The 22,826-nt window shown below is 40.5% G+C and overlaps 1 protein-coding gene across 2 annotated transcripts in view; it reads right to left on the bottom strand.

The window, feature by feature from the left end:
* Positions 1 to 22,826, bottom strand: part of GARNL3 (GTPase activating Rap/RanGAP domain-like 3) — a 163,429-nt gene that overhangs the window by 31,753 nt on the left and 108,850 nt on the right. For both annotated transcript variants that reach the window (XM_006834784.1, XM_006834783.1), the window contains 8 exons: positions 20,919 to 21,034; positions 19,056 to 19,160; positions 17,748 to 17,822; positions 14,833 to 14,944; positions 9,588 to 9,686; positions 9,337 to 9,453; positions 8,559 to 8,731; positions 5,396 to 5,554 (listed from right to left, as the gene is read on the bottom strand). In XM_006834784.1, the coding sequence (XP_006834847.1) occupies positions 5,396 to 5,554; positions 8,559 to 8,731; positions 9,337 to 9,453; positions 9,588 to 9,686; positions 14,833 to 14,944; positions 17,748 to 17,822; positions 19,056 to 19,160; positions 20,919 to 21,034 (956 nt within the window). The remainder of the gene's footprint in view (positions 1 to 5,395; positions 5,555 to 8,558; positions 8,732 to 9,336; positions 9,454 to 9,587; positions 9,687 to 14,832; positions 14,945 to 17,747; positions 17,823 to 19,055; positions 19,161 to 20,918; positions 21,035 to 22,826) is intronic.

Below are 22,826 nucleotides of genomic sequence, written 5' to 3'. Positions count from 1 at the left end.
AAAAACCAAAACATTCCAGAAAGTGTCTGTGAAAAAAATGGGGACTTTTCAACTAGAAAAAGCAGGCTAAGGCTTGGGAAAGCAGGGGAAGGACTGACTGGAAAAAAAAACCTGCTCACTCACTTAAAAACTCACTATCTTCCAGTTGATTCTGACTCCTAGCAACCCTATATACTATTTCTGAGACTGTAAATCTTTACAGGAGCAGACAGCCTCATCTTTTTCCCGCAGTGCTGCTGGTGGATTTGAGCTGCTGACTTGTGGTTAGCAGTCTAGTACTTACCATACAGCCCCACCAGGACTCCTCCAAAAGACCTGCTAGGCCATAATTTTTCTGCCTTTTTTAGCTGGTTACACACAGAGTTTTGAAAAGCAAGAAGGTAAAAACTTTACAAGGACAAATGGGCCTTTCCTCCTCAGAAACAGGTTGGAAGAGATGACAAAGATGAGGCTTTCTGCTCCTGTAAAGAGTTACAGCTTCAGAAACTCTCTAAGTCTAAATGGACTCCATGGCATACCACCACCACCACTGTCTTTATGGAGTCCTGGTGTGGCACCAGGCTAATGCGCTGGACTGCAATGTCAGTTTGAGCTAGAAGGTGGGTGGTTCTAGTTCACCAGCCACTCCTGGGAAACCCTATACAGGATCGCTGTGAGTCAGAACCGACTCGATAGCATGCAACAACAGCTATCCCTAACAAGCCCTGGCAGTGTAGTGGATTATGAGTTGGGCTGCTAACCTCAGAGTAATTCAAATCTACCAGTTGCTCTTTGAGGAGAAAATGAGACTTTCTGTTCCTATGAAGATTTATAGCCTCAGGAAATTCTATTCTGGGTCACTTTGAGTTGGAACTGACTTGATGGCACACAGCCACCACCACTATTTCTATATTTGCATCACCTGGTAGGGCTTAAAAACAAGTACTATCCCCCTAGAAATTCTGATGTAATTGATTTGGGGTGGGATCAGAGCACTGATCTTTTTTAAAGTCTCTCCAATTGATTATAGCCAGGGTTGAGAAGCAATGTACACCAGTGGGTCCCAGCCTTGTCTAAACATTAGAATCACAATCACCTGGGATCACTGACAAGTACAAATTCCATGCCACACCGAGACCAGTGAATTCTCTGGGGCACAGGCATCAGCGCTTCTTGAAGCTCCCCAGATACTCCCAGACAAGTATGGGTGCCACCAATATATAAAAGAAGACTCACAGAATAATCGGTGATTGAAAACAGCTGAAGATAAGAAGGCCTCTTATTTTAAGTTTTTCTTTTTCTAGTTCTTAAAATCTTCCTCTAATTGTTCATCTTCTTAACACAGTATTGAGCATTTTAATGAATATTTATGTAGAGCATGTAATATACAAAGGTGTGCTTTAAAAATTGTTTTGGGAAAGAATTCTTCATTCTCATGAATTTAACTCAGGGGTGGTGAACCTTTTTTCTGCCAAGGGCCATTTGGATATTTATAACATCATTCACAGACCATCCAGAATTATCAACTTAAAAATTAGCCTGCTATATTTGGTCAAAAATTTAATTAACTCACCCCTAATGTGTACAGGGTCACTATGAGTTGGAATCGACGCCACGGCATATAACCACCACCACCACCACCACCACCACCAATGTGATGGCAAGGCACTCTGGTAGCGTAGTAGTTATGAATTGGGCTGCTAATCTCACAGTCAGCAGTTTGAAACTACCAGCTGTTCCACGGGAGAAAGATAAGGCTTTCTGATCCCATAAAGATTTATAGCCTCGGAAACCCTGCAAAGGGTCGCTATGAGTCGGAACCGACTCCACAGCACATAACAACAACAAATGTGATGGCTGGAACTGCTTCTCTTTGGTGACGCATGTGATGTCAACTGATATTGGTGATGTTGCTACTCGCAGCTGCATTTTCAAGTTTGCATTGGTCAGTCTGGAGCACAGTAAACTCTTTGTGATAGTAAATTTTGAAAAGAACTGTTTACAGCAGTAAGTTCTAAACACAGATGCATATTTCAATGCATGTCTCCTCAAAGTGGGAAAGTCATCATTGCTTATGTACCATTTATGGAACTCAAGCAGTGGGAGGTTATTTTACCTAGCTTTCAGCCTATCATTGTTTTGCAGCTGAATGATTTTGTGTTGTAGGTTATCAAGCATATCAGCTGGTTCCACACTGAACGGTGTAGCAAAGATGTTCAATTCCATTTGTTTACTTTTCACATCCTTGAATCTTTTATTAAATGCCTCAATTAGTTTCACACATTCACCAGCATATTCAAGTATTGTAGAAGATTTCTGTCCTTCCAGAGTGGGGAAATGTACCGTGTTACTCCTTTCGAGTTGCACTTTCCACAGCCTTAACTGAACTTCAAATTACATTAAGTTTGATAGCAGAGAGCTGAGAAGCTAGTTGGGGCCCTGCAGCTTGATGTTCAGCTCTGAGAGGTCCTTGGTAATGTCTACCATGGAGGCTAGATCACACAACCACTCGCTATCACTGAGTTCTCTGACAAGTTTTCCCTTCATCTCCATGAACTGCTTGACATTATCCCGCAGTTTATAAAACCTTTTAAGCATGTTCCCGTGACTCAGCCACCGCACTTCACGCTGATAAACAAGATCAGTGTACTCAGAGTCAAGATCACTCAGTAACTCCTTAAAGTGGTGGTTGTTAAACCATCTGCTTTTAAACAAAATTTATGGATGACACTACTGTTGGCTTCACAATGTTGAGCTGCAATGACTGTACACAGAGACTTTCTTGGTGTATGATGTAGTGGCATATAATGAAATCACTTGGATCAAGACTGAGATGATTCAGTTCTTTCTTGGCAAAAGCAATTATTTCTTTTTATGATCCAACCATGGCTAGAGCTCCATATGTAGGAAGGCCACTTAACTTTTCAAATGTTAGCTCAAGTTTTTTTCATTGATAAAACATGCCTCTTAAACAAGTCCTCACCTCTTGCAGTGCCATGCCCGGCTTCCAGTGACAACAGTTCCTCTCGAGGGTCGAACTCTGCAGTTATCCCACGAACAAAAATGGCCAGTTGGGCAGTATTTGTTATGTCCATTGTCTCATCACAAGCCAGAGAGAAAAATTGGAGAGCTTCTGCAGAATCCTTAAATGTTTTTTCAATATCTTGTGCTAAATCAGTAATTCAATCCAAAACAAACTAACACTGAAACAATTTTACTTTGATGCAAACAATTCCACAGCAGCCACCAGCCACTCTGTCACAGCCTCTCCCTCTACATGAGGCCTCAGCTTCTTTGCAATTAGCTCACTCACTCCACAACTCATCTGAATAACGTTGTCTCGGTCACAATAAGGCCTAGTAAAAGTGACTTGCTGTGATTCCAAACTCAGCTGAAGTGCATTGATTTTATCCAGATGCATCTGGCCTCCCAATTCATTGAGTTAGCATGTTTTGAGCTGTAATGACGCTCCAAATTGATTACTGTAATACATCACCACAAACTAGGCACACAGGTTTGCCTTTGACTATAACGAACAAATAATCATTTGTCCATTTCTCTTGGAAAGAGCCACACTCTGTATCAACTTGTCTTTTCTTTGTAGTTACCATTTGCAGGACTTAAGTTATAACCACTTAAGTTTAATAACTATCCAGTGTCTGTGTGGCCAGCGATATGATTCTTTTGCTTTGATCACTGTTCTAATCCTGCATCTTGGATTTGGAGCATATCCAATGTTTGTATCATCGACTCTTGAGGTCTTTACTGTGTATTGTAATTTCCATAATCTTCATCTGAGGTTCAGTTTTTGCAAGGACTGCTGATGGCAGATGTGTGGATAAAGACTGTATTGGAGTTATCATCTGTGTCAACAAAGACATCAACAACATCATCGTCAATCATTGAGACAAGGTCATGCACGTCTCCAGGAATCATCTCATCGCATCTTGTCTCATCATCACCGGATCGCCGCAGCTTCACCACAGCGTGTGAACACTTCAACGGCATGTACACTCCCAGCCTGCCTGGCACTGATGTCCTCCGAGTCACCACAACATGGGCAGCCGATGAGAAGCTGTATGTGTACTTGTAGGTGCCCTGTCTATCCCACAGCAGACGTTCCTTGCTTGTCCCTCAAAATTTACATTATTATGATTCACTTAATATAAATTTATGTTGCTATGAAAAAAGCTCCTAGATTTATTGAATTTCAAGTCCTGCCTGTGGTTGCCTTGGCAAGGTCAGACCAAATGACTTCACAGGCCTTATACAGGCCACGGGCCAGATGTTCCCCACCTCTGATTTAACTGGACATAACAACTAGAGTTCTGGTGTGGCGCTGCAGGTTTATGTGCTAGACTGCAAGGTTGGCGGTTCAGGCTCACCAGCTACTCCTAAAACACCCTATGCAGGGTTGTTATGAAATGGAACTGACTGGATGGCACTTAACAACAACAACAGCAAACTGGAGGAAGCCTGTTTATTTGGAAGTCTCATCACGAACTATATTCTCTCCAGGGGCAGCTTTTCCTATTCTTCATTGTCCTAAGTCAGAATGCTGAAACTGCATTGTGCAGACTTGGTAGTGGTGGTATGCCTTTGAAATGGTTCCGACTCATAGTGACCCTGTATAGGGTTTCTGAGGCTGTAAATCTTGTAACCACTACTCTATCAGAGCTCCTTTTTGCAAACTTGATGTGGCTCAAATGTTCTCAGGCACAAAATGGGCTGAAGAGCTCTGTGAACTGCTAACATCAGCACTGAAAACTTTGCAGTGATGGTCACAGAGTGGAGATCACCGACCTCCAGTGAGTGCTAATGTTCAAACTGAACAGTCATCTTTTGAGTTTTAGGGCAGTTCTGGTAGTCCTTAGATTCCATCCAAACCCCAGGACAACACTGTTCTCTGAGTAGCCTGGGGGTGTAGACCCTTTTCCAGTGGCATTCTACCTCTTCTCCCTTTCCCAGTGGGCCTCTACCAGGATAGAGAGGGGTGCTATATTGATCCCAGTCACTCAGTCCCAGTCACTCAGTCCCTAAACTGTTGACTCTGCAGGGCCACAGAGAGCAACCATATTCTCCAAAGACCTTCCTGGTTACATGAACAGCCAAGCAAATATTTTCATGTATGTGTAGTTAACTTTGTGACTTCGTTTATTTTTTGTCCAACAGAATAAAATATTAGAGCACGGTCTGGAAAAGCTGAATAGAGCTAGAGGAATGTTTCATTATATTAGATCAAACTACTATAAAAAGGCAACATCACATGGTTCAGCTTAAATAGTATAATCACGTAATTCTAACATGGTAAATAGTATGTAATTTTAAAGAAATCCTAATCATGGCATCACAAAATTAGAGGGCACAACCATTCCTAATCTTTGATTCCCACTTGTCCCTATTACTATCAACTTACCCTGCTGGCCTCCACATGGTGCAGTCTGAAGGCTTCCCCTGTGCTCTCATTGACCACATCAAATTGGTGCCGATAAGCCACGCAGATGAGATTGTCGCTCTCTTCAGTTGACCCATCCACTAAGGTCATCACCATGGGAGGGTCAGACAGACATATTTCCTGTGTGAATGATGATATAGGAGAAAGGGATTAGAATACAGAGCAGCCACCTGATCAACCCCCAACTGCCCAGAGATCACATCAGACTCTTCCTTCCATAATCTATCTTCAAGACGCAGACCTTTATCTGCAGGAAAGGGTGGTCATGGTGGTAGATTTTAAGCTAGGTTGCTAACAGCAAGGTCAGCAGTTTGAATCTACCCATTGTTCAGCAAGAGAAAGGTGAGTCTTTCTGCTCCTGTAAAGATTCACAGCCTCAGCAACCCTATCACTATGAGTTTTAATTGGCTCAGTGGCACACAACCATCACCACCATAATCTGCAGTCTTTACTCTTCATCAGTAAGTGCCTCAAGACCTCTTCACTTTTAGCAAGCACGGTTGTACATCTGCATACTGCAGGTTGTTAATGAGTCTTCACATTCTTCTTCATATAATACAGCTCTTCGGATTAGTTGTTCAGTATACCAATTGAATAAATATGGTGAAAGCATGCAACCTTGACCCACATCTTTCCTTATTTTAAACCATAAAGTATCCCCTTGTTCTGTTTGAACAACGGTCTCTTGGTCTATGTACAGCTTCTGCATGAGTACAAATAAGTGTCCTGAATTCCTATTCTTTGTAATGCTCTCCATAATTTATTATGATTAACATAGTCTAATACTTTTGGGTAGTCAAAAAACACAGGTAAATATCTTTCTGGTATTCTTTACCTTTAGTCATGATATATTTGTCATCAGCAATGAAATCCCTTGTTCCATATTTTCTGAATCCTGCTTGAATTTGTGATAGATGCCTGTTGATGTATTGCTCTATTTTTGTATAATCTTCAGCAAAATTTTACTCATGTGTGATATTAGTGATATTGTTCAATAATTTCCATAATCTGTTGGGTCACCTTTCTCTGGAATGGGCACAAATATGGATCTCTTGCAATTGGTTGGCCAGCTTTCTGTCTTCCAAATTTCTTGGCATAGATGAGTGAGCATTTCCAGCATGGTATTCATTTGTTGAAACATTTCAGATGGTAACCAGTCAATTCCTGGACACTTCTTTTGTCAATAACTTCAGTGCATCTTGGACTTCCTTCTTCAATACCACTGATTCTTTAATTTTTCAAGGACACTGGTCTTCAAAATTCTATCATGCCACCTCTGGCATCACTTCTATTACCAAAACAAAATTTCCAACTACTGACCCTTTCCCTTTGTTTCCAAATTCTGCATTCCAATAATCAGTACTTGCCAATGTGTCCCCTTATCCTACTTTATTTTTATTCTCAAAACTTACTTATGCCTGATGTCATATGAGACCCTCTTTTTTTTTTTAATGTTTTATTGTGAATTATGTGCTAGTTTACATGGGAAAACATTAGCTTTACATTCATTTTATCGTATATCATTACATTGTCAAGGTTACAATCCCCTCCATGCATCATCAATCAACCACAGGGTACACCCTGCAAGCCTGCGCCCCGGTCGTCAGCACAGAGCCCCTCTCCCTCTCTGGGTCTAGAGTCCCCAGCCGCTCCATCTCTCCACGTCATCGTCTCTGCCTCCATCTCTGGTATCGCTGTTTCTCTGGGTAGGGTCCCGCACTCGGCTCTTCTCCTTTGATGGTCCCAGGGACCTCTGCTTATGGACTGCAAACTCCACCACTCCCCTCTTTTTGTTACAAAACATCTACCTTTACATTTCTGACCTTCACGTCAGTCCTGATAGCAATTATTCACTATTGTGCCACATGAGTGCTATCCCCATCTCCTTTCATCAGCCCCACCCAGACAGATGAGATACTACTCAGTGGAGATTCTACCTTCCTCCATGCCCTCTGGATCTAGGCTCCCTCTTGAAAGCTTGTAAGCCAGTCACATCTTGCTTTTGTAGCACCCCTATTTTGGGTAGCCAATGTCCAAGTTGCCCATCCCTGTCTACCCTGTATATCAAGGGGGTGGGAATGATCCTCACTGTAAAGATTTGTTCCCTCTTTTGAGCTACTGCATCCATAGGTGTAGGACAAGCTCATCAAATTATATTAGATTACTCTTTTTTTCCTCTTCCTTCTTCTTCTAGTTGCATTCTGATCATCCAGCCACTGAAGCCAAGTCAGGTGGGTATTATCTGCAAGTATGGGTGTTCTTGTGCATATGCCCTCTCTTCTTATCAGCTGAACGCTTCACTCTCCACTCTAGTCCTCTGTGTCTATGTCACTGACTCTGGGCCCAGGAGTCCCCAGGTCTTGCCATAGTGCTAGCCAACCAGGTCTCCACTCGGGTTCACAGGAGTCTACTGAACATGGTAGGACTTAGCTGGCAGCTTCATTGCTATTTTTCCCTCACTTCCCCTTATTGGTGACCAATGTGGTCAGCAGTCATGTCTGCCTGTGTATTCCCATTGAGTCTTAGTCTTGGAAGGGGGTTTGCCCTGGGGGGACCTGACTACTTGCCTTGATGTGACCTGGGTGAACAACAACTTGCTTGTTCTTGTAGTAGTCAGTTGGACTGCCATTATTGTTTTGTGCTTTTCCTGAGACCCTCTTGTATATGCTATTATTTTTAAGCGTCGAGTCAGTTCTGAGGTTATAAATTTTTACAGGAGCAGACCATCTCATTTTTCTCTCGTGGAGTGACTGGTGAGCTCAAATTGTCAACTTTGTAGTTAGCAGTCCAGTGTTTAATCCTACAATCGTCAGCACTTATATACACACACACACATATATATACTTATTTCTTTTATCCTTCAACTAGAAAGCAATCTCCATGAGAGAAGAGAATTCATTTTATTCACTGTTGTGTTTCTAATGCCTAGAATAGCACCTAAAGATGTTCATTGGAATGAATGAGTAGATTGGAGTTAGGAAGAGCCCTTTTTGTGTTACTGTTCTGGGAGAGACTAGGGCACCAAAGGAGAGGTCTTCCTTAGTTGGTTAACAAGCACAAGAGGATGGTAAACTCTGGGTGGACATCTTGCAGATAAAAGAAGTGATTTGAAGTGAAAGCCTACCCTGATATACTGGAATTCTTCCACAGGCGACTCCGATAGGGAAGATAACAATGAGATGCTGGTTACCCCACTTGGCTTATGTTTCCTGGTAATTAGAAGCAGTTTATTCCGGATTGCTACCACAATTCTCAGTTCTCTGCTATGGTGAGTGTTAATGGCATACAAATGGCAACCTGGAAAGAGAAATAAATGATACTGAACTGATGACAAGGGAGTTTGGAAGCCCCTAGGTTTTGGCATTACCAATAACCCTTGGCATTATCTTACAACCCTAGAAATTAAGCATGCCTCAGGAAATAGAGGATAAGGGAGGAAGGTTATGAATCGACAAAGAATGGTTCTGGTACAAGGCAGAAAGAGGCTTGAAATAAAAATCAGCTTGAGTTAACAGAAAAATTAAGTTATAGGGAATAATTCCCTATATCCTAGAATTTGTGGACAGAGCTTCTTACCTGCTGTATCATATGAATTAAAATGAGGGGAGATTAAGCTTCAGGAATCAAAGTGTGTAAAAATCTCTTTACTGACAGATTTGCTAATTGGCTTAATTCACCTCCAAAACATCGTATGGCCTAGAATTTCCTCTAGTCCTTAACATGCTTTTCTGTCTTTCAGGCTCTTCTTAAAGAACAATGATGCTATCTTTGTGGTATATCCAAGTAAGAACCAAACCACTAAAATACAATTCTTAACCATTTTTTTTTTCCAGTAAAATTTGAGCAGTTTAAGAAAAAAATTAAACCAACAGAAACCACTAGGAGATGAAGAACCAAGTCACCTTTTGTTTTCTCAAGCTTGTTTTCTCTGCAGTCAGACTTGCTCTTCACAGGCTGCTTTTCCTCAATGCCCTTTTGCACAGTGCTTAGCCTGAAGACAAAGAGGCGGGCATCTTTTCCTGGTGAGATTAAAAAAGGATGGAAGAGGAGATTAACATGACAAAGTTAAATGACCTGGAAGAACTGAAAGGGCAGACTGTGTAGGCTATATGCTTTTTCCTCCCAGAGCCCACTACATGGAAGGGAATACCACCTTTGTCTGCTCTGAGAATTAGCAGGTCCAGGGTCTCAAGCACATGCATCTGCTTCACTAGCAGACTCTTGTCAAACACTGGCACCGATGGAAGATCATCTGGAAAAGAAGAACTGGTCACCCAACACAGTAACCCAGCCCACACTGTTCTAGTGCCTACAAAACATGCCTGTGTAATGTAGGACCCTGGGTCTCTCTAGGCAAGCAAGGAAGTCAGTTTCTAGAGCTTTCATAAGGTCTGAATGATAAGTTCAAGCACTAGTCTCTTCTCTGCTCAGGGAGAAATACTGATATTTCCCTCTCAGAGACATGCAGAACTCTATAAAGGGAGTGCAGCAGCAGGGCCATGTAAGCTCTATTCTTCTCCTTAATGCTCACCAATGAAAAAGCAACATCTTTCAATCCCAGTTTTCACTGGGGTTGTAACCTAATACCAACTTAAAACAAAATAGAGTAAAACTAGTCACTTCTTCTTTTAAGTATTTTTGTATTTTTATGTAATGCTTGAAATTGCACCATATTTTTGGTCATTGTGTATATTTCTCAAGAAAGCAAAATTAATATTCTCTCATATTTAAAATAAGTACAAACTCACTCTACTCTAACATGATCTATATATTTATCAATAATAGTTTGCCTACAGATTTTAGTATTTCTCCATATAGAATATGAAATCTCTTCTTTAGACAAAAATAAGTAAATCAAACTGGGAGAAAAATATAAATTAAATTGCCCAAAGAGCAGGGAAAAAAAAAAAAGAAAAGAAAACCAATACATTTAAGTGGAAATGGTCTGGAAGATTTCAGCAATTGGACGATTAAAGACATTTCAGTTACACTTAGGATTTGTTTTCAGCTTACTTACTAGGCTCTAAATTGCTAACAGTTACTTTCTAAGGTTCTTGGAGACCCTACAACATAGGAAGCTAAAAGAGTTGCTCTTTTCTATAAGCAAAAAGGGCTATTCTGAGTTTGACCCAGAATCAGAGCAAGACAGTCCAGGGATGGTGTAGATATTTTTAGTAGGAGAGCTGGCTATCTCATTCATTATCTGAGCTTCTGAAGTTTAGGTGTTCAAGTGCTCTGCTGTTGTGGGCTTGAGCTTGTTTGCCTAGGATGAATTTAGGTGCAAGGAGACATGAGCATCTTGCTGCTTCCAGGAATCTTAAGTCTGATCGGGAGCTCATCCATCCCAGGGTGGTGGCTGGGAGGGAGAAGAGCTTTTGCTATCAGGATTACCAGCTGCCTTACATGGGGAGGGAATCTCCTGCTCCTACAGCAGGCCTGTGAGGGCTCTGGGTTCCTAGTTCCCCTTAATTATTAGGGCGAAAGTACTTTTCTTCCTGCTCTACCCCAGGCCTTCAGAAGAAGAAACAGACTCTCAGGATCTTTGTACTTGGCTGGGGGAAATTCTGATTCTTCAAAACATGGAATCCAGTACCTATCATCATATTTTGGCTAGGAAGCTATGATTATTTCATTTTGTTGTAGAGCAACAACAGCAGCAACAGCAATGGCAGATAGCAGATACTGCTGGCTTACTACATGCCAGACCCTAATGCTATTTCATTGAAATGTCCCAATGACCCTGCTAGGTAATGGTGGTGGTGGCGTGCTGTGGAGTAGGTTCCGACTCATGGTGACCCTGAATAGGGTTTCTGAGGCTGTAAATCTTTATGGGAGCAGAAAGTCTTATCTTTATCCTGTGGAATAGCTGGTAGTTTTGAACCACTAACCCTGAGGTTAGCAGCCAGACTCGTAACCACTACGTTACCAGAGTTCCTTGACCCTGCTAGGTAGGAACTTTAAATAATAACATTTTTTACAAATGAAGAATCTGAGGCTAAGAGGTATTCCTGACTTGTCCAATGTCCCACTTTGAGCATAAAGAACCCAAATCTATGTAGGAATAAAACCCATGTCCTTAACCAGCTGTAGCAGAAAAGCAGCACCACTTTCCTATGGTATGATTGAACAACCATGGGAACAACAGTAATGTAAAGAATTAACAAATGATAGAAGGACTTCATTTAAAGTTTTAAAACAGAGGCATGTTATGTAGCTGCTAAACCGTGTAAAGAGTAAGCGAGCATTATTCTCCACCAAATCTTTTTCAAATATCTGAGCTTGTTTTCATATAGTACAGGAAAGAGGAGGTAAGAATAGGGGGAAAGTGCCGTGTGGACCCTAGTGATTGCTTCAGAACATTTCTCCCTCTCTTTTAATCCCTTTATGAAGAAATGCAATCTTTTAGAACCTACTTTTATATTACTTTTAAACCACAACAAATGGTGAGAGCATATTTAATAAGGATTTAGAGTTCTTTCAAAGTAAGTTTTGCTACTCTTAGAATAAAAAGGATCTTGATTTTAAAAAATTATCTTGAAAGGAGTAGACTGTCGTGCAGAGAAAGTTAATGAAATTAAGCAGAAGCTAATGAGATGGAATAGAACTCAACCTGAAGTGAAATGGAGAGATTCACTCATGGAAACAATTCATAAAATGATTACGTGCAGACAAAGAAAAGGTAAACTAGGAAATAATAAGGGAAGATGGCTTAAAAGCACAATAAAGACTATAAAGAAGCTTGAAAGATTAGTCTTCTTTCAGCAAAAGCCAACAGGGAAGCATCACATGTAAAGATAACCTGAATATTAAATCTAAGCTGAGTAATAAAAACCCGAAGTAATAAACCTAAGCACATCTGGCTGCCACCTATTTAAGACAGCCTGAAGAAGTTATTTTCCTGGTAAATTATGTTATTTATTTTTTTCCACTCAATTTTAGATACATAAAGGTGAACATTTCAGAAAGGGATTTGGTAATCTTGGTTTGGATTTTGCATTAAAAAAAGAGAAGCATTGTAAACAAATTTTTTTCCCCTAATTTTAAGCACACCTTACAAATAGTCACTATGAGGCATACTTTCTCTTTCCCATAAAGGCAAACAGCATTTTATAGTCTTTTAATCACACATTTTTTTCATGTTTGTCAGAACTGTATTTTTGGGAGTCTGTGCTAAGGCAGAATCAAAAACATTGGTAGCATTTAATTGATTTGAATACAATTATTTAAAAATTTTTTATTGTTGTTATTAGTTGTTAACAACAATTTATTGTTGTTAAGTGCCATTGAGTTGGTTCTGACTCATAGTGACCCTGTATAGGCTGTACATATTTGCAGGAGTGAAAAACCTCATCTTTCTCCCAAGGAGCAACTAATGGACTTGAACTGCTATGTGTTTTACAGTTTAGTGCTTACTGTACAGAGCCACTGTGCTCACTATAGCTGATTTAGTGGAGAATATTGGATAAGGATTCACATCTGCGTTCTGGTTCCAGATGTGCCACTCACCATCTGTGCTCTCTTGGACAAGTATACCATTTCTTTAGGTCTCAGTTTCTCCATCCTAAGTCTCGAGGTAGGACTCAACCTCTAGGTCTGTTTTGTTTAGAACTTTTTTTTTTTTGGTATAAATTCTTTTATTTGGTGGCACTTTTAGCAAAATATAAGGATTTTATTACCTTTTAGCAAGCTTATAAAGACATTGCAAAGATAATGTTGTTGTTGTTTCTGAGTGTCATCGAGTCAGTTCCGACCCATAGCAACCCTGTATAGGGTTTCCAAGGAACTGCTGACCTTGTGGTTCAAACTGACTCTACAGTCCAATGCATTAACCCACAGCGCCACACAGCTGCTGGTTAATAAGTTATTACTATGTGCCAGGCAATGCAGTAAGCACTTATCATAGGCAACTTTATTTCATCCACACAATCTCTTCTTATTAGTTTTCCTCATCCTCATTTTAGTTATTTCATCCTTTAAAAAATTGTTATGAACTATTTTTCAGGCACTTGAAAAATAACTCCTGCTTTAGAGAAATCTGAGGAGACTCTAAGAGGTTAAGTAATTTCTTCAAAGTCACAAAGACTTTCTAATTGTTTTGTAGTTTCTAAGACTAAAATTTAATTGAGATTCTGAATTTATGAACTGTAAATGATCGACCTTTTATGAAATTGGTGATATATACAATGTTATGGACACATACTTGAAACAAAGATCAGAAATGATAGATAAGGTCAGAAACAAGACCATTATAAAACAGCCCAGCTCTCTTGTCACAGCACAGAAGGCACCTGGCACATAGGAGGCATTCGGTACATGTGTTCAGTAAAAGTCAGAGAGCTCGAGCAAAGGTCAGTGCCGAAGGGCAGGCGGGTGCTGCATAGTTTTAGGCCATTATGTTCCTCTCACAGTAAAGGCTGTCAGTATTCTCAGTCTTTGTTAACTAGAGACTGCGGGAGTTTGCTCCAAGCAATCTGAGGCGGTACCGTTAAAAGATGCTGTTTCAATGCTTATGGCTCCCTCTGAGCCCCAGGAGAGGACTGTTCCTGGTGTTCAGTCCCTTTAGGCCACATTATGTTGCTGTTGTTAAGTGCCATTGAATTGGTTCTGACTCATAGTGACCCTGTATAGGGTTTCTGAGGAGCAGCTGGTAGATTTGAACCACCAACCTTGCAGTTAGCAGTTCAGTGCTTTTCCTATGGTGTCACACCAGGACTCTTAGCCCACATTAGGCATTTGGAAGAACCCAAAAGGGCTTCTTGCTAGAAAGGATTACACCATCCTTGAGTCTACAACCCCATCTGAGGTTGAATTCCCTCCAAAGCATCCTCACCAAGGGCATGCCCAGTTGGTAGACAGGGAATTGACTCTCTCCAGGCAGAAGAATCTACTTGTCTGTCAGAAAGTTTGATTTTATAATGAGTTGAAACCTATCTCCCTGTCAAAATCTTTTTGTTTCTATTTCTTATTGCTTGTTTTGAATACAAATATTTTTTGAATCAGGAACTTTAGAAAAAGACTTTGAGAGAGAGGAGAACATACTCCTGATATCTAAAAGATATAGAGGCACTAAATCACAACCTGTCTCTTGATTTCAGGTAGAATGTTGAAATCATGGTATCATGGCTCAAAGAGTAGAACCTTTTTTCAGGTCATTTGATTTCTGTAGCCTAATCTGAAATTTGGGGAAGGGACGAACTTATCATACATGGTTCACCCTCCAGCTGTCTTCCCTCTACCTTAAAAACAAGGGGGGTAATTTTGTAAGGAAATGAAATTTTGCTAACCTCACTTCTGAGGACACATTCATGGCCTAAAGGGAATTGACTAGTGGTCACCCATTTTAGAAATACTGCAAGTTACACAAATAAAGACATTTGTAGGAGCAGCTACTCACTAACCATCCACTAGCAAGACGCCAGCATCAGTGGAAACCAGCAAGGCCTGGCCCCAGGGATCTGCGCACACAGCTTCGTGAGGGAAATTACTGCAGAAACACTGGGGCTCCCAAGGCTGTGAGGCAACACAAGCATCGGAAAATGAGTGTACCAGAGAAAATATACTGTGGCCCATCAAATGGAAAATATATAGTACAACTCCTGAAGCAGTAACACAGAGACCCCAGTGGGAGCAGTCACTCCAAATCCTGGTAACTAAATGAGGTCTGGATGCAGTTAATGTGCTTAAGAAGAAAAGTCTCCTTGCAAATACATTTGCAATCAGAAAAGAGTGGATTCATTTATTGCTAGCACCAGGACCTGTTTCTATATTGTTATAATTTTCCTTGAGGGAAATCAAAGCATTGGAAACATTTTTAAAGCATTTTTTCTTTAATAACTGGAAGTTGGACCAATTGGTGTCTATTTTTTGGAGAATTCATATTAGTTCATCATAAAAGGAAGTCCCACATAACTGTATTTAAAAAGTCAGATTCCTGTGTTGCTGATTCAGCAAAATTATTAAAACATACATAATGCACAAGATTGATATTGTCTTAATATGAAAATGCTTATTGACCCATTTAAGGATAAAAAATCTGAAAACAAAAAAATAATATCTGCTTAGAGGAAAATGGCAATTGTTACCCCAACAAACTGGTCATGCTTCCCATTTGTGACATATTTACAGTGAGCAAACTTTCCCCCTTGAGTCTTAATTTCATCTTCATTTCAGGTAAAAATAGTTAGTTCACCTTCACAACTGCCTCAGAGTTGTGTGTGTATGTCCGGAGCTGAAGGGTCACTGTTTAGTGGGCTATTCATCACACTGGTGTTGTGGACATTTGCAACCGAATCATTCACTTCCCTCCAAACCACCAGATTCAGCCTCAAAGGACAAAGGAAGTTCTTAGAGACTCTCAGGGATAGGACAAAATCCTACATCTTTATTTTTATACTCAATCAAGAGTAAAATCATCAAGAGCATCAACAGCATGATGTCCTAGCTGAGGCTATTCAAGAGCATACGTGTACAAGTATACGTTTGAATACACGGCATGGGGTGACACATTCTTATGTGCCCTAAGTAGAAGCAAAAGGCTCTGAGGACCACCTTCAAGGGCTGGGAGTAAATGCTGTGTGAGATTTTGCTGTCTTAGAAAAGCCACGACCTCTCTTTAAGAATCCCACAAGCCTCCAAAAGAATATTCTAATTACTAGGATACAGATTGTATTGTTTGAAAGGATCACCTGAAAACATTTTATAATCTGAAAAGGCTATCCAAGTACAGGTCATTAATTCAAATGATAATTCCCCAAGATTACTCCTAGCAAGAAGACATTGAAATATCCAAGTCAATAGAAATGTTAATGAGCAGAGAGACAGACATTAGAGCATTAGGTAACATGAAAACAGAACAACTAAGTCTTTAATAACAAAATATTTTCTGACAATAGACCGAAGGGTGTGATTTTAGAACACTGAGGCAGAAAAGTGGTTGTTAACCCAGAAGATCCATGGGCCTTTTAGAGAATTCATGGAGGGTTTACAGAGGCCTGTAAAATCTCTGGGATTGTATTCAAAATGCTGTTCATGTGTGCCATTTTTACATTCCTGGTCTGGGGATGGGAGAGCCCATTGCTTTCATGAGTTCCCAAAGGGGCCAGTGACTTCATGATATCAGATCTGACCACAGAGGCTCTAACCTGATGACCAATGGCAACTGCTGGTGTACTGAACCCACTTCTGCCACTGAGGGTCACAGTGCAGATTCTGCTGGGCAAGGAGGTCTCATGTTTCTCTTCCAAAATCAGAACTCTAAATACTTCCCTAAGAACATCTTATAAGAATGTTATTAAATCTTACTGGAATTTGGTACTTAGAAAATGCTGGGCAGTACTACTATATACATGAACAAGTAGACAGTGGGGATTTCTGCAATCTTTGGGAAGAATGCCTTTCTAGAACTCTTAAGGTTTTTAGTACCATTTGTATTATTTTTAGCTCATCAGTTTCCTGAAACCAGACTTTGAAACATGTAGCTTCTACAGTTCAACTACAAAGCATTCTTACTTTTATCAGGAAGATAAAAGTATATATAATTCCTTTGCTTTTATAATGGACACTTCTCTAGTGATACACTGCCTGAGAGTTTGCTTCATTTAAATAATTTATACATATTCTGAACATAGACATAATTATTTAGTAAGGGTGTTTTACAAAAATTTGTGTATAGGAAGTTTGTACTCCAAAATGTTATTTTCCTCCTCTACTCTTCTTGATAATCACCTAATTCTCTTTGCATAGAAAGTAGAAACAAGATGTAGATAGAGCGGCCACTGACACTTTTGACTGGCAGAGTGGTTTCTCAGCTGTGGTTCACTGACCAACACCATCAGCATCAACAGAAACTTATTAGAAATTAGAAATGCAGATTCTGAGGCCTCATCCCAGACCTATGGAATCAGAAGATGGCAAGGGAGATTCTAATACACACTAGAATTTGAGAAGCACTGCTCTAGGGCTTGGCTGTTCAAAGTGTGGTCTGGAGTCACTAGCACAGGCACCCCACGGGAGTTTATTAGAAAAGGAGTGTCTTGACCTATCCCAAACCTCCTGAATCAGAATATGCATTTGACCAAGATATCCAAGCCCAACAACTCTGCTCCATTTAAGTAAGCAATGGCATGTGCATGCTAGAGACAGCAGAGGGGCTCCCACTAAACATCTACCCAACTTGATCAAGGACTTCCCTGAGGGCTCTGCAGTAGATAAGTTTTTCTTTCTCCTGCCCCACAAGTCTCTTTCCAAGAATACTAATAACTTCACTGAGGGTAAAAGATATTCACAGCTCTACTAGAAAGGACCATCAACTCACCTCTTTTTTACAGATCCCTGATGCTGCCAAGCTTGACGGAGCATCCCCTCTCACAATGGACTTCAGTTTTAGTGCCTTAAAGAACAGACATCTCTTATAAAGTTTGTGATCAGGCAGCAAAAGAACAGTAGGACAGACAAGTTTGCTTTAAAAAAGATTGAGTAAATTTCAGACTAAAGTTTTCAGGTTCCCATACTGCTTGATCATTGAAAATAAGGAATAAAGTTGGCTGGATATGGTAAAGCCTTGATTATAATGTTCTAATTCAAATTATCCCAAATGCATTCTATCACTGCAATAGATCAGTATGTCAAAATAGTGATTTTCAAACAGGAAAACATTGAAAATACATTTCTAGGGCCCTCTTTAATCTTGGTGAATCAGAATCTCTAGAATTAGGGTTGTTGTTGTTATTAAGTGTTGTCGAGTTGTTTCTGACTCATAATGACCCTGTATAGGGTTTCCTAGGAGTGACTGGTGAGTTTGAACTGCCAACCTTGTGGTTCAAACTGACTTTGCGGTGTAGTGCTTTTTTACAGTACCGCACCAGGACTCCAGAGTTATGGTGGGCATCTTAAACAAGCACCAATGTTTAAAAGCCTCTGTAATAGTAGCCATTGTTTTGGGAGAAAGTTACCTTTGCCTCTATGCTTTCCTTGATCACACAACCATCCTTCATCCACCTGCCTTGCTTAGTTCCCTACTTTCAGGTCAGAACCTTCTCTGAAGCTGGTAGCACTCCTCCCTGCTGTGACGTGGGATCAAGGCAGGAAGCTGTGTTGCCTCCCAGAAGTGAGAAATACTAGTATCACATGGGAGTGAGGCAAAGGGAAAGTGGTTTTTTCCATACAGCTGGAATAAGGTGAAGATTGGGATGATCACTTTCTAGTAAAATAATGAAATTCATGTCTCCCACGAGTGACAGAGCCACTCTGCTTACTCCTGCCAATGAGGAGCCCAAAGTGCATTTCCCAAATTGGCATTCCATTCCTCAGAAAATTTCCAGGAAGCAAGCAAGTGGTACGTGTTCTCTTGACACACAGGGAGCCCCAAACTGGACACTGAGGCCTCTCTGCTTTGAGTCAGTAACACTCCCCCCTTCTGCAGAGTGCTTTACTCTCACATCTGCCAAGAACTACATCTACCTGGGTGCCAAAAATCACATTCATGTTTCCCACAATAATCCTAAAGAAATTACAGAGCCCCACAGTGTTGTGCACACATAAAAGTCTTTGCAGGTGGGCTATCAGGTTTGGATGGGATTTATGACTGCCTGGCTAGCACAAAAGGCTTTAGAATACAACCCACCTGCCCTATTCTAACAAACTCTGCCTGTCGAGCTTCCTCTTTCTTCCGGGCTGACTTGGGCGATTCTGGTAAGACATCACTAAACGATCGTCTATTCAGCATGTTCTAAAAAAGAAAAACAAGTTATGAATTCCATGGATGGCTGTTAAATCTGATCCTTTGACTTCTCATAATGATCAAATCCATTTTGTTCAAATGGTCCAATTTCTACATTCTCTGTGCATTCATCCAGTAAGCATTTATGGACCACAAACTATGCATCACGGTCTGTACTAAAAAAAAGTCAACAAGTGAAGAGCCACCACTGTGCAATGTAGAGAATATGGACTTTGAAATCAGGCAAACTTCTTACTAACTTATCGAGATCTGAGTCACCATGTTGCACAGCTCTGCAGATTGCATTCTTACAGAGTGGTGCCCACAGAGCACAACATACTAAATTCTATGCTAGCAGTACCCTCAAATTGTGCAATTCTGGTTCTTTGGATTACCTTGGCTAAATTAGTTAATTTCTGAGTTTCAGTTACTTTATGTGGTTCATAACTACCTCCAAGTATTTTATGAGGATTATATGAGGCAAAGCATGCAAGCACAGTGCTTGGCACACATTACATACATCTCTTCCAAACCATAATCATAGAACTAGGTATACTCACTCAAGCAGCAAGTTATTTATTGAGCATCTACAACTCTACCAGATGTCAGAAATGTGATATAGTCTCTATCCTTGTGGATCTCCAAGGCTAATAGGATACATAGATTAAGTAACTAAATTACATGATTATCACATATAATCATTTCTACAAAAGATAAGTATGTAGGGCTGTGAGAGTATTTAGCAGGGTGACTTGGTTTCAATGGGGGTTTGGTCAGAGAAGTCTACTTCAACCAAGATCTGGAGAATCTCATATTCTCATTGTAGCAGCCTCTCTGCACTCTTCCCTGACCTGAGGAGACAACAAAATGGACGGATGTAGATTATAGTTTATTCTTTGGGGTCCTGGGATTAGTCTGGTTGAATTCCTGCAAGTAGGTGGGCATCTTTAGCAGCCAGATGTTAAAAGGGGACCTGTAAAATGACAGTGGTGACTGTGCAGAAGGGAAGTGACTATGTGAGTCCTAGGGTATTTGGCTATTCTACATCTCTCCTGGGTGAGCACCTGCAACCTGGCGTTACATTTAGTTACACCATCAACAATGATTTTTACTGGTTCTCAGGGCATCTCCTCACTTGTCCCATGCTTCTTTGTTAAATAGTGAAAATGTTTTTAAACAATGATGATTTTTGCCCTGAATCTGGTGACTTCACACTGAGTCTGGAAACCTTGAGAAAGCACATGTGCCCCACAAGGTTTTGAGTTCTGTAAGGAAGACACTGGGTCTGATCTGCGTGGATACACCAAGGACTAGGAAGTGTCAGGCACAAGCAGATTTTCAGTAAATGTAAAGGTTTGTTTCAGTCTTGAACATGGCACTGAAGCTCCAGAAAACTTTGCAAAGTATACACAGTCTGTCTCTTACCATCTCCAGTTTTGCCTGTCCATCAACTCTGGTAATGCTGAGTGTATCACCTAGAACAGTCACTCCAAAACAACATTTTTCAATGCTCCTGGGACTGCTGAGTTACAGTAATGCCTCCCAACCTGCACTTCCATTTCTACAATCATTTTCCTTTATACAGAAACTCAACACTCCTCCTTCTTGTGGTAACAATGAAAATAACACTAACCCATGTGGCCACAGTATCTTCTTGACAGCAAGAATAAAGGTGTCTCCTTTGTTTTTCTAACCAGGACTCATTGCTAGACTTCTGTTTAACTCAGACACTGTGAGGAGGTAAGAGGTCCATTGACCCAGGCTTACCTTATGCAAGTCTGGCATCAGATCCTGGTACAAAGAGCGAATCAGCATATCCAGAGTACGCCGCCGTTTCTGGGCAAATGTTGGGGTTTCCAAAGTGGCTTTTTCACCATTAATTACTAAAGCAAATCAAATTATAAAGGAATTATAAATATTAGTATGCTATTAAGAAATGATCTTCTCAAGGGCTTTTTTCACTGCAAGCTTCCTGAGCAAAAGGTTTATCTGATTACTCGAAGACCTCTGTAGCTATGGACTCAACCATCCACCTACCCTTACTCAATACAGTCACCCCCATCCATCTGTCCATCCATTCATTCATCTCATTCATCTATCCATCCACCCACTCATCCAACACATGGAGTCAAACTATCAGGATGGCATTCAACAGGGATCGAATATGGATTTGTTGCCTTTTGTTAGAAAAAATAAAAACTGCCTAAGTAGAGCAGTGGGCATTATGGAAATACCTTCCAGAAAAAAAAAGCTGAAGTTTTAGTGAATGACTAGACACTAAGAACTTATAGTGGAATGTCCAGTTACATAGTACAGCAGAGAACAGGAAATGTGCAAAAGAGGTTGGGAGTTTGAGTCAAGTCAGTTACGAGTTTGAATCCCAGTTCTGCTGCTAGCTGTGTATGCTTAGGCAAATTATTTAGCTTCTTTGGACCTTAGTTTTCTACCTTGTAAAATAGGAACTATATTTCTTTTAGGGTTGCTGTAAGAATTTAAACGATATGTGCCTAAGGTCACTATGGGTTGGTACCGACTTGATGGCACCTAACAACAACAACATATAAAAAGCACAGAATTTGGCACATGGCATTGAATAAATGCTAACTATTGTTTTTCTCATACAAGGGTCAAAGGAAGGACAGTGTTCATAGACTGAAAATGGAACTTCTTGGGAAAAGGTATTTTCTAGATAGAGTCTGAATGCTAGGGTCAAGCTGAACTTATTTGTAGCAAGACATCGCTTAAGAAATTTAAACTATGTGTGTCTACTACTTTCCCTAAATTTATTGTTGGTAATTCTTCATTTTGAGATTTCTTTTTCCCTAGAAAAATCCAATTTAGATAACTTGTTTTGGCTGAATAAGTAGAAAAGGTCAAGATTTTAGTTGAAATACCACCTCCTGGCCATTATCTTGTAGTTTTCTACTTCTCCACTTTGTCCCTCTTGCTAAATCCACTTTGGAAATCAGAAAGACTTGTGATTCCCTAGCCTCTACCTGTTTTCTCAGTCTACCAACTCCTCTTGCTATCCCTTTTCCTGGTGTCAGGCTCAGTCACTTCAATATATTCATTCCTTAACCTTCAGCTCCAATCCCCACCTGTAACCGTAACTGAACTCTCATTTCATTTGACCTTAAGCTATCAAAGATGTTAAAGAAAGTCAGTCTGCTGATTGCTTCCATTTAAGTGAAATACTTAGTGTTGCTTTGTTGATGTTGTTAAGTGCAGTTGAGTCGATTCTGACCTATAGCGACCCTGTATAGGGTGCTGCTAGTGAGTTCAAACTGACCTTGCAGTCTAGCGCATTATCCTGCAGCGCCATACTAGGACTCCTAATGTTGCTCAGGGATCCTCTAATCAATCAATGGTGAAAGGACTACCTGCCCCGTAGTGGTTTCTTCCCTGTTGCTTCTAGCACTTTACAAAGAATGCTTACCTCTGAACCCCATGTTTCTAGAATTATTCAGCTTCTAGTTGCTAAACCTACTCTCTGTTGTTGACTTTTTGTTTCAGTTCGGTTTCTTGCTCTCTATCTGATTTTTGGGACTCCTGGTTTGGTGCTCTAGGATTAGCTATAGAACTCTGGTAGCGTTGTTGTTGTTGTTGTGAAGTGCCATCGAGTCGGTTCCGACCCATAGCGACCCTGTACAGGGTTTCCGAGGGTGTAAATCTTTA

This window comes from Chrysochloris asiatica, unplaced genomic scaffold (genome assembly GCF_000296735.1).
Source record: "Chrysochloris asiatica unplaced genomic scaffold, ChrAsi1.0 scaffold00014, whole genome shotgun sequence".
NCBI lineage: Eukaryota > Metazoa > Chordata > Mammalia > Afrosoricida > Chrysochloridae > Chrysochloris > Chrysochloris asiatica.
This window is presented reverse-complemented; position numbering and strand designations above follow the sequence as displayed.